At 41.9% G+C, this 13,769-nt stretch overlaps 1 protein-coding gene across 1 annotated transcript in view; it reads right to left on the bottom strand.

Moving 5' to 3' along the window:
- The window catches only part of GRID2 (glutamate ionotropic receptor delta type subunit 2), a 1,048,711-nt gene extending 1,036,504 nt beyond the window's left edge, over positions 1–12,207 (bottom strand). Inside the window, exon 1 of the mRNA XM_084626026.1 lies at positions 11,283–12,207. Within this exon, the coding sequence (XP_084482152.1) occupies positions 11,283–11,370 (88 nt within the window). The 5' untranslated portion in view covers positions 11,371–12,207. The remainder of the gene's footprint in view (positions 1–11,282) is intronic.
- Between the last annotated feature and the right edge of the window lie 1,562 nt (positions 12,208–13,769).

Here is a 13,769-nt window from a genome sequence, read left to right as displayed (position 1 = left end):
GTAGCAGCAACATAACCCTGGGTCATGTCCTTGCTAATTTTGAATTTCCCATCTTGCTGTCTCCAAGTTTATCTCTAAATTTCTCCCCTTAGCAACTATAATTTCCCATACACCTTTACAGCTAGGCAATTTAGGCCCCAAACCTAACTTCTACTTATTTCTTAATCTAATCCATCCTATAGGCTACAGAGAGGGGTACTTATACGAAGCATAGAGGAGTAAGTGCATCTATGGAAAGGGTGGAGAAAAAGAAATACTTTCCCCCAGGTTGGTTATATGCTGCATAATGAATCTATGGCCACAAGAAATCACAGGGCCAAAAAGAGTTCACTGAGACTCCGAAAAGGATTAAGTATGGACAAAGTTTCCAGCCACACGTGCTAGATTAAAAAAAGTTATTAGTGGAATGAAAGTCTGAGTCAAAGTTTGGATCTCAGTTCAAATTCAAAGATTTCTCAAGTTTGGTGGCAGAGAGGTTTCTAATGTAGAGAGCCAGTTTGGACACACATCTAGTTACATGCTACATTCAGCCTCAAATTTTGAGGCATAGACTGATCACGCCTGCAGTGATCAAGAAGGACTTTTCAGAACATCTCCAACTGTAGACTATGGATCACATATAGAGAGTTGGCTAATTACATGGGGTGCCTTCTCCTTATTTCAAGCAGCTCAACTGCAGTAAAGTATGTAATATCCATTTCCATGGAAACAATTGCTGTGGTTGCCACATGGTTGTTCTGCTTCTGGTATGCCACATGGTTGTTATGCATGGGAGGTGGCCTTGTGGTCAAATTCTTATCCTGTTCACAATCTCCGGATCAAAATCTAGTCAAGAGTACTTGAGAACCTCCAAACACACCACACAACTATGAAGTTACATTATGGTGTCACCTTTTTCCTAAATCATCAGATATAAACTTTTGCTGGAGGCAGGTCATCTGACTAGCTGGACGAAACATGAGAAGCCCCAAGAGTACATTGCAGGGACTGATATGCAGACATTGCTTCTCATGATTCTACTGTTTAGAAAATTTTACAGCCTTAGAAGAGATCAAAATATCCTCAACAGCATTTTGCTTTTTGAATGTATTTAAATTGATGTTAGCAATGAGGATAGTTTTTTTCAGTACTGACAGCTCTGGAGAAAGAGGTCTTATCAGAGGGAAGGAAAAAAAAAGAAAAGAAAGAGGGGAAGCAGCATTGCAAGATTCCCCACAGAGCCCCATGCCAGTGCACATCCTAATGTAAGCCTAGTTTGGAGCATGTTACATGAAGTGTAATTTAATCTCCATCCCTATTCATATCTTCCTATCAAGGCAAAGGTGCCAATCAATGCCAATTTTTGTGGGAGTGATATGGACACTTGTCTTCTAGGAAGCTGATTAAGACCAATCAACAGCCATTAGAAGACAGACGCTGGGTTCTGGTAAGTGACTTAACATTGAAATGCATTGTATTCTACAACCTGGACATATCCCACCCCCCTTCACCAGCTAGGAATGGGCAGGAGGAGGGGAATATATTAAATAATGAACTTTCTGGTGCTACCACACTTCTTAAAGCAAATGAACCATGTGTGTGAGAGACCAGGAATCTTCCTTATCTCACCAAATCTCACATTCACCTTATACACTACACAGACCTGTGGGCACCATTAGAAGAGGACATCTATCAACTTTTGTATTTGCCACTCTCTCCTTTAAAACTTTGTAAAATAAAGTGTACTGTCAACAATTTTGTTTTAATAAGAATGAACAAAAAGACTTCATTCGAAAAGAGAGGGTGGCAGGGAAGAAGAGGGAGGTCCTTTCCTTGCAGAGCTTAGGTTTACGGAGATTGGCAGCATATCTTATTCCAAGTATATGGAATGCTGTCAATACTGCATAACAGATAAATACTATGGTGCAGTAAATGTCAATTTTTAATGGTGCTCACTACAGGCCTGATGCAAAGCCCATGGAATTCAATTAACATCTCCCCATTGACCTCAATGGGCTTTGGATCAGGTGCTATAGAGTGTTACATTTTGACATCTGTGTCCTTATTGGGTTTGCCAGGCACCAGCAATGGTACAACTTGTCCTTGTCAGCCTTAAGAATTCTCACATTATACACCTTCCATCACTTTATTGTTCTTGTTTTGTCAGGCATCAACAGGTACGATGAGACTCAGGCAGTAATGTGACACCCAAGCTATAAGTTAGAGGCAAGACTTTCTGCAACAAACAATAACACTTTCAACATTTATCCAGGCAGCCCATGGTCTAGTCTGGGTTAGAATGCAAGTGTAATGAAACTGGCATCTCTCAGTACACGTAAGTAAAGTGGCTGATATTTTCAAAAATACCTAAGTGACTTAGGAGCCTACGCCCAGTTGAATGTCAATGGGACTTGAGCTCCTAATTGACTTCAGTGATTTTATTTTTTTTTTAAACACATCAGCACCACCAATAGGCACCAAGCATGTAGGCAGACAGAAGAATGTATGTGGAGGACATCAAGTAAATTGGACTTCAAAGGTATTTTATTCCGTACTGCACACATCTCTATCTGTGGGAAAGATAGGCCATGTCCTCTATAGCTTAACTTAAAAATAATAAAATAAGACATGACTTCTCTAGCACTTTTCATCTCAAAGCACTGAACAAAAGTGGGTAAGCATTACCCTCATTTAATACAGTAAACTGATGCACAGATATTACAGGACTAGGACTGAGGTCTACTAACTCCCTATCCAGTTCTCTATCCATAGCTTCCCATCAAAGCAAAGTGAAAAATATTACTGTTCAGAGCATCATGGTGCAGATTAACCTGAACCAATAAAAAAAAAAAAAAAAAAAGACATGACAATGAAATCTTTACCTCCATTTGAGTCTGCATGGAAGATTTGGTTGGGGGTGCACAGGGTAGCAGGAAAAAAGAGATTCTGCAAAACCACCAATTATTATTTGGTACATTGAGTATTATTAGCCTGAGCAATCTAACTTATTAAAAACAGCTAACGATTTAAAAGTAATGAATAAAAAAAAAGTTTGAATTCTTTAAATCTGCATGAAAGAGTCCAAGAGGAATTATCTAATGATTTTCACTGCATATTTTATAAGATGCGTGATATTTTATTCATTGGTAAACGCAAATACAACAATTAGGAATAATTAGCATTTTTGCACAGAGTGTTATCTAATAGGTTAAAATACACATACAATTCTTAATTTAAAATTCTGTGCCTTTGCAAGTTTCCCCCTCTGATTTAGATCTATTCCACTTAACGCAAGTGCCGCAGAATTCCTGTATGAAGGGAAACTTGCAGCGTACTGCGGGCTTTTAACTTTGATATCTTATTTCTTCTCCTCCCTTCATTTTCCACTCATCTTCCTTTTCAATTTCCTCTTGAGCATGCCTTGTCAGATAAATCTAGAATAAACTTTCAGGAAACTTCTGTATTTAAATCTTCTTCCACCATATTTCCCGGTCATTCCAAAATTATTGTGTGCAATGAAAGCGACTTAAAAGCTAAACTTTCTCCTGCAAATCTTATTGCAATCAGTTTACAATTGCCTAAAATGACAGTATTTACTTTTATACAGCAAGACTTTGGTATAGTTTTAATACTATACATACGCACTGTAGTTACTAGGTTATCTTTGCTTATACTGAGGAAGTGTTATCTTTTTTCAATGCTCACCACTTCTCCTACAATTCACACTGTACTTTCTACGTCATGCCAACTTCTGTTCCAAAGCAAGTTGAAGGCTCAAAAACAACAACAACCACCACCACCACTTCCCCCCGTTTCAGCATCACAAAATGGCACAACATTGCCACAGTTCTGAGTCCCACCTCTTACCAGAATTCATATTCATCACCTGAATGCTTCTCCATGTCATTATCAGCCTAAAATGCTATTCTGGGCCATCTGGCATTTAAATAGAAAAGTAATAACTGTCCAAGTCATAGGCACTATTACTAATTGTGGTCTTTTCTGAACCATGCCAATCTCCCCCTTTCTCTTTCTCCTCCTCCACAACTACTGGTCTAGAGTAACCAGATGTATTAAGTAAAAACTGAGACATACTGAGAGAATATCACAGGGTAGAGTTTTGGTGATATGTATGCAAGGGAGCATTTTGACAGCTGAAAAACAGGGGATGAGAACAGAGGCCATTTCCTCTCTCCTTCTTCATTTAAGTTATCACCCTCTCCCTTGTCAGATTAAAAACCATTTCCCCTTTACACTAACAGGCAGGATGGGAGATAACTATTTCCTTATCTGCACCCTCTAGGTTAATCTACTCTAGGGTGCTAAAAACTGGTCAACAATTCTCATAATTCATGGATTACTTCAGTCCTACCTCAACTGGTGTTGACAATGGCATGGCCGCTAGCATAATGTAATTGTTTCAACACTTGTCAGAAATGACTTGCTAGACTTCCCACGTTCCACTTGGTCCCTGCAGTGCTTTCTGCAACACTGGTCAGTAACAGCTTGAACCACTCTACGTTAGCAGCCAAGTCATATGCAGCGTTAGCGAAGACTATCAAGAGCCATTTTTTAGTAACCGTGGCCTGCAAGGGTTGCTTTCCTAGCTGTTGATGGACTTTATATGGGGGGTGGAGATAGCTTGAGGACCAAGATGCAACACAATAGGGAGATCAGGATGTCAACATGCAAGAATCCGATCAGAGGATATTCCTTGAAGTGCATATGGACTTTGAAAGCATCCTGCCAGTTTCACTAGCTCAGATGACCATCAGCTCCTTCTACTGTCCAAAACTTCAACGGGTTTAAAAAAAAAAAAATGACATCCTATGTTTTCAAGGGCACAAGGTAACTAACTTTATTGAACTCTTGCATTACATGACCTGATAGCATTTGGCATATTAACACTTTCCATATATCAATACTAGTTAATTTGTAGATCTTATTAGCATGATGTAAATGAATTTTCTGGTTTTAGACTGGTTTTACCAATAAAAAAAACCAAAAAACTGTTTCTATTTAACATAACAAGTCTATAGCCCAAAATCCATCGGGAATGTTTCAGACATTGCCCCTGCCCTCAATTTGCAACACCGAAAATATAACACATCTGGTCTTTTCGTATTTAATATTTTAGGGTAAGTTGTGTTGTGGCAAATTTTATCATAAAACCAGAAACCATTATAACCCATAGCAAGGTAAATTTTGTCTGTCTTAAAACATATTATTTTGTCAATGCCACTGTTAAAAAAAATGTAATTTGCTACAATAAGGTGAAACAACTGAACACAATGATAAACAGTACAAACAGCCGGAAAAGACTAACTAGTAAACACATTTTTAAAAGCTTCCCAATAAATTCTATAAGCTGTCACAGCAGATAATGTAAATTCAATCCTTTTTCAGGGGAGTAAACTAATAGCTTAAAAAAAGTCACCTCTTGCCAATACCACATGCTTTATAAGGTGAGGGAGGGGAAGAGAACCTTTGTTCATTAAGTTAAAGGAAACTTAGTTGGTATATTTACACAGGAACAGTCTCAGTCATAAGAGCTTTCCCCCTCCCCTCCCCCACGGTATTTTCAGAGATAGTACTATGAGAATAAAGACTCTACATCTATAACTAGTCATTTGAAAGCACGCATACATAGTATCAACAATTGACATGTTAGACATTTGTTAAAAAGCCATTTGAAATAGGATGCTTGTTTGTTTAGCTGTATACAGTATGAAAACCCTGAAGCAATTTAAGCAGCCACTAAGACTAAAAGCAGTCACTTAAGTTTTTTGAGTAAATCATACTCCTTCAGCTATGGGCCTGATCCAAAGCCTACTGGAGTCAAAGTACAGACTCCTGTGATTTCAGTAGGCTTTGGATCAGGCCCTACGTTACTGCAAAGAAACACACTTCAGAAAGCAGTGACACCTAATGGCAAATATTTCCTTAGAAGATGACAACAACAAGCCATAAACTATGCCACAGAAGTTTTTCCCTTTTAGGAATAGTGTAATTAGCATTAAAAATACATTATAGGGACCCAAAAGGGCGCAACAGTGCTAAGCTCTTAGAAGAGAATTTCAACTATAATGCATATAAAGACATTAAATAAATATATTTAGGAGATTCACAGATATTTTTGAAACATACTAGCTGCTAAACATATGCTATGCTATGTACTTCATGACTTCATAGCATTGTTAAAAAGAGCTACCCTGGCAAATTATAGTGAAGTGTAGAACAGAAAACGGAAGACTTTTTTGATCTACTGAAATACTCGTTTTTTCATATCATCAGGTGCTTGTTTATTTCCTGTACCATAGAAAACATTTTCACAAATATGAAATACTCTTGGGACTACAATATTAATTAGTTATTAATGTACAATACATCATTATCAAGGGCTGTATTAATCACAAGATCAGTCACGGTATCTATTTAACAGTTACTACATAGGTGCAGAAACATGGGCATAGAAAGCAATAAAAAGTAAAGGTTTGTATGCAAAATGCTAGGGCTTATGTTGATATACTGTATCAGTGATAAATGTCTCAGCTTATTATGAAGTATATAAAACAAGTTCTATACGAAGGAGATTTGCGCAAAACTTTACTTACAAAGCTAAAGGCATATCCATCAAGGGGGCTGATCAGATTCTTATACTGGCACAGATCTCCATAGTATACAAGTTCCTTGTGGTGCTACCACACAGACTTTCTATTAAGCAAATCCTGAGATGCGGCTGTGTAAACTTCCATACTAGTTTTTTCACTTTTCCCACATAATTTTTTTTTGGGGAGGGAGGAGGGTTTGAGGGGGGTATTTGAAGGATGTCATAAAATCTTAACAGAAAAGACATGCCTCCACTGAATATAGAAGTTGTCCCTCGATTGTTAAAAATTTATATTGCATTCGTGTCTACATGCCTCAACAAGGTTGGGACCGCACTGTGCACTTGACTACCATATAACACATGACAGTCCCTGCTGCAAAGAGCTTGCAGTCTAAAAGCTTTGGTGCATTATTGTTTTTATAAAATTCTGTTATTTAAAAAAAAACTGCAAGACACAAATTAGTGTTTTGAACTTTCCACTTGATATGGATAAAGTTAGGAGCAGCATGCTATTGGATATTATTGAGAGAGATACCATATATAGTAACCTTGAGTTCATTTGCATACTTCAATCTTACTGGTTAACGTAGTGCTATAGTTGCACTGCACTATTCTTTAAAGTGATTGTAATGACATTTTACACCTGCGCTCTTGTACGATAAAGATTTTATTTGCTACCTGACCTAGAGGGCTTTGCTTCATCTGATTCAGGCATGTGTTTGTGTATTTATACATTATATAAACACATGTACATACAGAGATATTACTGTGCACATACACCAAGATAAAGGAGTGAGCACTTATTACAAAATATAAGACGCTTGGCAGAAGATATGAACCGTACACAAATCTTGCAGAAGACTAGAAATGCCACCTAATCCCTGCTTAATTAAAGGCACCGTTCTAAACTCCTGTTGTATTTAGGGAGTAAAGAGTGTGGGACGACTGATGTATGAAGAAAATAGCAGGCAGCGTGGCTAATCTCAAAGACTTTGGAGCTTTCGAGCTACATAAATCAGAGCCACTTTTTGAATAGCCTCATAAAACACAGTATCATCGCCATTCTGCTCACGGCTTTCGAGTTCTTCCTACAGCATACAGATCATTAGGAACTTCTAAGCAATCAAGTAATGTGAGTCTGATGAAATTAATCAATGCATAGGCTCAGAGAAGCAACATAACACAGAACTGCATAATTTTGACATGTCATATCCCCCTCCTTTTATGTAGGGGTAAGGATAATTTCAGTAGAGGTGATCCATTTCAACATTTTCACAAGCATGCTTAATGCAGTCTTCCTGAACCGCCAACTCCTCTTTATAATACTTAGCCAGCAGAAACATTAACTATGGACAGCCCTATCAATATTCAGAGGAACATATTTTGGAAACTAGAGTGATTTTTCCCTGAAAATAATCGTACAATACAACTAGAATAATTAAGAAGGGTGTTAGTTTGGAAGAGAAAAATGAATCCGTATTCCATAATGCAAAAAACTGCCCACACCACCCCCAATTTATTAATCACAGCTTGCTAATTCTAGGTACCCATTTGTGTTGTGGTAGTCTGCTGAGCTGTCTGAGAGGATAGTTACACATACAGAAATACAACCTTTTATGGTAAATATATCAAATACTCAACATGAAGTCAAGTGAGGCCATTAGCGCACTATAAGGAGGAATCTATACAGTCATAAAGGAATACATGTGCAAAGGATTAGTGTTTTAGTTCAGTTTCTTTTCAAGATTCACCCTCCTCCCCCAACCTCCCCTGTACATGGGCTCTCTATATTAGAAATATTTTCCACTTGAACATGTTAACATTGTAGAATTATGAAAGTAGCTTATTCTGCTCAATGTCTGAGGGCATCTGTATTACATCTCTGTGTTACTTTTACTCCAGAATGTAAACATTTCCTTCTCTTCTTTGGCTTTGAAAATCCCATCCACAAGTATTAGAATAATTTGTTGATTGATTCTATCCCCCATCCTTTATTGTTATTTAAAATATTAAAACCAAAACACATGCCATCTCAAATTGACAATGGCTTTTCATTATTCTTGCTTAAATACATTATATGTAACTTAATATTACCTATACATGGAAAAAATCAAATTAGGGTTTCACAAAACCTAACACAGAAAATTTAAGGGTCATTTTGGGTATTACTATGGTTTTCACCTCTGAGTTCTACAGGATTGCCTGTTTTAGTTGATGACCTATTAGACATTAAAGTATTGGTAATTACAGGTCATTTATTTTCAATTTTAAATTATAAACGATTTAGAGCTATGTGTAACCATTATAAATTTGCCAGTATCATGGCAACATAAAACAGTCTATAAAAAGAGCTAATCCCCTTGTCAAATGTACTAATTGTCTTTCAAGTCAAATTAATTGTGTGAGAAGCAACCACTTTGGTTCCCCCGCCCCCTCCACCCAGAGGATTTACTGTGTTGATGCATCTACCAACCAATGGCACTTTAAAGAAAGAGGGAAGCAGTAAATACTTGTGTTGTATATGCCAGATAAAATAAATAAGTTTAAACGATAACAAATAGAAAACAATTACCGGTGCAGAGAGAAGAAAGGAGATATTTTCTCTTTCGGTACTATACCAAACAGCTACAGTACATGCAACTGATCATTTAACAAAAAGGACTGGATAGAGTGCATTCACTTTTCCCTCATCAGGTAGATGATTGTTACACGGTAAAGATGTCACCTTGACAAACCCTAAGATGTTGTCAGTGAGTGATAAGCCCCTAAAAACAAAAGCACTAGGCTCAGGGACTAACAGTTTATAACTTGCAAAGAAATTAACAAGCCATTCTCTCTTTAAAAGGAGGGCATATTGCTCTGCCTCGGTAGAATACTGGAGGTTCCAGTCAAGGCTAGCTATTTGGCTTGACCCCTGTAAAGTTCTGTGCCCCTGGGAATTGACAGCCGCTGGGCGCCTGGCGATCTTAAATGAAGGGTTGGACAGCTGCCCCTACGCGGTGTCGCTTTTAAAGCGGTAAGTGCAAGAATGGAATCCTAAATTCGGATCTTCATTTTCACTGCTATACACACTGCTGCACAGACAGGCATGTTTACAAAGGCAACCTCAGAGAGCGGACGAGCGCCCTGGATCTAAGGGGCCTGGCACTGGACGCCAAGAAGGGATCAGAGGCAGAGCTCTAGCTGTATTTCCATACCCGTGAACGGGCACCGAGGCTCCCGCACGGCACACACCTGAGAACAAGCACCCGCCCCCAACCCTAGCAGGGGGATTGGGCTTCTTATTTTATTGCCCGCCTTGAAGGCGGGCATCCACATTTGTATGCTCTTGTTCCGCCTGCCTGTTTGGCTTGCTGATCACTCAGCGATAGGCGGGTGAGAGATCTTCCCTCCAGGCAAACATCCCGCCCCCCGGGGAAGGCCGGGGAGTGCGAGCTGTCCCCTGGCGGGGAGGATACAATGCCCTTTAACCACAGGCACCTATGCCTCAGGGGCGTGCGCGCAGAGCAGAGGCTGGGAGGCTGTTCCCTGGCAGGCCGGGCTGTCACATGGAGGGGGATCCAGCTTTCTCTCGTCCCCTATGCCCCTCTCTCTGGAGAGAAATGTGGGTTACAGCTTGAGCTGGCTGCGGACAGCGCTGTGAATAATAATCACAGACTCACACACACACACAGAGCCTTCCTCCCTCCAGCTCTCGGACTCCCCGTGTGGCCATCATGCTGCCAATAGGTGGGGCCACAAGCAGCTCCTTCGCCCCTTCCAGGGCAGCAGCAGCACCCTTAATTCCCCCCCCCCCATAACTCCGCCACAGCGCTGGCCGAGGGAACGCCCCCCACCCGCCTCTGCTGCCCTCTCCGTGAAAACCGGGCCGGGCCGGGCCCGGGGGAAAGAGTTAGAATTACGCCCCGCCACGCAGCCCCCCCCCCCCCCCAGGATCGGAGACGGAGCAGAGGGAGGTGCGTCTGGACCCCGCGCCCCCGTCTGCACAGGAGCTGGCTCCGAATCCTTCCCGGAGAGGGCTTCGGCGGCCCCGGCTTGCAGCTGCTGCTGCGCCTCCTGCAGCCGGGCTAGCAGCGGCGCCGCTTACACTGGAGGGAAGCAAGGGTGAGCGGTGGGGCTCAACGGAACATCTTCCCCTTGCGCACACACAGAGAGCGAGCTGCTTTGCGAAACCCAGCAGCTCACGTTGCCAAACCACCTGTTCCGCCGAGGAGCCGCGGGGGTGGCTGGGGTTATTAGACTCCATGGGGGGGGGATACTTCGGGGTTCCCAGATAGGGCAAATTAGTGAGTCGCGGGGAAAGGTGTGTGTGGGGGGGGGGAGGATTCGTGCTAAGGGCAAATACAAGGTGGGGGTGTGAACTCTCCCGCTACCCCTCCTTTCCTCCACCCCCCAAAAAAAAACCTCCCCTCCAAGCCACTAGATAGAAACTCAAGGTTTAAATACACACTTCATCCATCAAGAACCATTTATAAAGAGCAACTGTAAAGAAACAAACAAAAGGGGGGGGGGGTTGGGGGGAGAAGAAGGGCAAAGATCTTTATGGGAAGCAATGACAGGGAGGGTAAAAAAGGAGAGAAGGAAAGAAGATGGCAAGAAGGACGAGAGACTGCAAAGACAGCAAGAATGGGAGAGAGAAGGTTGCAAAGGAGAGCTCGAAAAAAGTAACCGGCAAATGCAGCAGCCCCCTTACCTATATGTATGATTGAATCTGCAATCGCCGGTTCCCAGGTTCGAGTCCAACAGACGGCCACAACCAAAATGAGAGAGAAAACTTCCATGTCCTCCTGGGGCTTAAGGTTTTTGTTGTTGTCTTTAAAGAAAGAGCAGCAGATCTCTTTTTACAAGGAGGATAATGAAGGACAGCGCAGCAAGCCCAGGAGTTGGAGATGCCGAAACAGTGTTTAAATCCCGATTGCCTCTGTACAGCTGCTGAGGGGGGAGAGCCCAGGGTTTGGGGCGCCCCTCTCCTTTGCGAGAGCCCCGCGTTACTTCGGGGGGCTTCTGGGCATCACGACCACAGCTGCTGTTAGTTCGGGCAGCGAATCCATCCAGCCCGGTTGCTTCTCTGGGCAGCAGTCGCCTCTCTTCGTCAGACCGTCTCCATCCTTCCGCAGGGTCCAGGGATCCGCTCAGTCCCGGCTCCTGCACAACAACTTCCAACCCACCACACACACACACACCGCGCGCGCGCACACACACACACACACAAAACCCTCTTGGCCCGGGAGCCCCAAACCCCGGGAGCCCGCAGCAAATAACTCGCCTTCAGTGAGGAAGGAGGAGGAGGAGCAGGGAATCAAGTAAAGAGGAAATCCCGGTTCTAGAAGCCAGATTCCTGCAGGAAAAGCCCCCCCCAGGCCAAAAAACAAAGTGAACTTCAAGGTAATGCAGATAGTAATGCAGAGATTTTCCCCCACCCCCTGCTTAAAAATTGCTTCCCACAACTGGTGGAGAAATCTGCAAATCAAGCCCAGCGTGCTGTGTCTGTCGCGCAAGGTAGTGGTTGGACAGGGCAGGAGACAGAGAAGCAGTGCCTGGAGCAAAGCAGAGGGAAGCCGCTGATGGTCCGCAGAATGCTTTAGAGCTCGCTTTGCTGGTGGGATGCAGAGAGAGCTGGCAGCTCCAGCACCAGCCAGCACGTTGCCTAGAAATGGATCACCTGGGAGGAGGAGAGCGAGCGAGAAATAGTGTTATCAGCTAGAGAGAGGGAGAAAAAGCGGGGGGGGGGGGGCTCCTCTCTAATAACCACCTCCTCCCCCTATCTGCAATACAAGGGAGAAGCAAAATAGAGCTCTCATCTTCTTTGAAATCTTCAGCCGGGACCGAGTGGAAGACAGGCAGGAGCGCATGCAGCCTAAAAATGCACCAGGGGAGGGGGAAAGACCTTTTGTGAAGTGCAATGTTCAGCCTTTAAAAGAAAAAAAAATATCCACCCCATTTATTTAACCTTGTAACTCTACCGCAGGTATCAAGTTCAAAGCTAGATGGACACGCCTGCTTTTCCAGTCTTTGACAACTGAGTCAGGGACATTGCTTGAAGGGGAGGGAGGGGAAAGAAAGAAAGAAAATCAGGGTCACCTGGTCGCAGAGGAATAATAATAATAAAAAAAAGACCTAGAAAGCTATTTATATTATTTTAATTATCTACAATTTTGATTGAATACTCACAATTACTTTAAAAGTGAATTGCCCTCCCCACACGGCAGGGCCAATGTAAAAGCCATGGGAAGCTTGCACTTATGTAGCACTTTTCATTCTCAAAGCATTGTAAAATTCTTAACTGTTTAATCCTCATCCACCCTTTGAGGTCAGTATGTATATTATCCCCATTTCACTGTTGCAAAACAATGGCACAGAGATCAAAACTTCTCCTGTGGGCATATTATTCCCCACATGCCCACTTCAGGGTTTCTTGCACTTTCCTTTGAATCGTGTTTATTGGCTCCTGTGGACTAGATGGAGAATTGTTCTGATCCAAGAGGATAAATTTTATGTTCAGCATAAGCAATTTATAGTACACAACGAGGAACCTGTGTGTAAGCTTCACTCCCACGTACAGCATTGCTCTATGAACACCCCTTCTGTGTCATTTCTAGACCTCTTCTTAGCAGAGACTTTTATAACAGATTGATATTTTTGGCAGAAGCTAGCTGAAGATCACCAGATTTACTCCATGTGTGACTTGTTCAGTTCTCTAATAGAGAATAGTTACTACTTTAAATTATGAGCTCACCTTCCCTGCACCCCTATAGGCATACTTATAGAAAGTAATCAAGGATTTAGCACAGGAAATAAAAATAAGTGCTTGACAAAAAAATCAAAGCGTTAGTGCATCTGCTAAGGAGTGAGATCATTTAAAATATGCAAGCAACTGTAGCTTTGCTTAGATCCATACTTCCACAGATGGTGATGTTCAGAAGATTTAGGGCAGATCCAAAGTGTATTGAAGTCAATGGCATTTGTTCCATCAACTTAAATGGGCTTTGAACAGGGTCCTTAGAGTATGGCAGTCATAAGTCAGTTGAAATTTTGAGATTCAAATGCAAGTAGAAAGTATGGAAATGAAAGAGGAAGAAGTTACTCCTCAAGAGTGAGCAAACTATCTCACAGAATACCATTTGTATGTTACAGGCACTCCAAGCCCAGGACAGAACACATTAGATAGACTTGCTTTGTC

The sequence above is a fragment of the Lepidochelys olivacea genome (assembly GCF_965140295.1).
Source record: "Lepidochelys olivacea isolate rLepOli2 genome assembly, chromosome: 4".
In the NCBI taxonomy this organism is placed as follows: domain Eukaryota; kingdom Metazoa; phylum Chordata; order Testudines; family Cheloniidae; genus Lepidochelys; species Lepidochelys olivacea.
The sequence above is the reverse complement of the archived record's forward strand: the minus strand, read 5'-3'. Positions and strand labels throughout refer to the sequence as shown.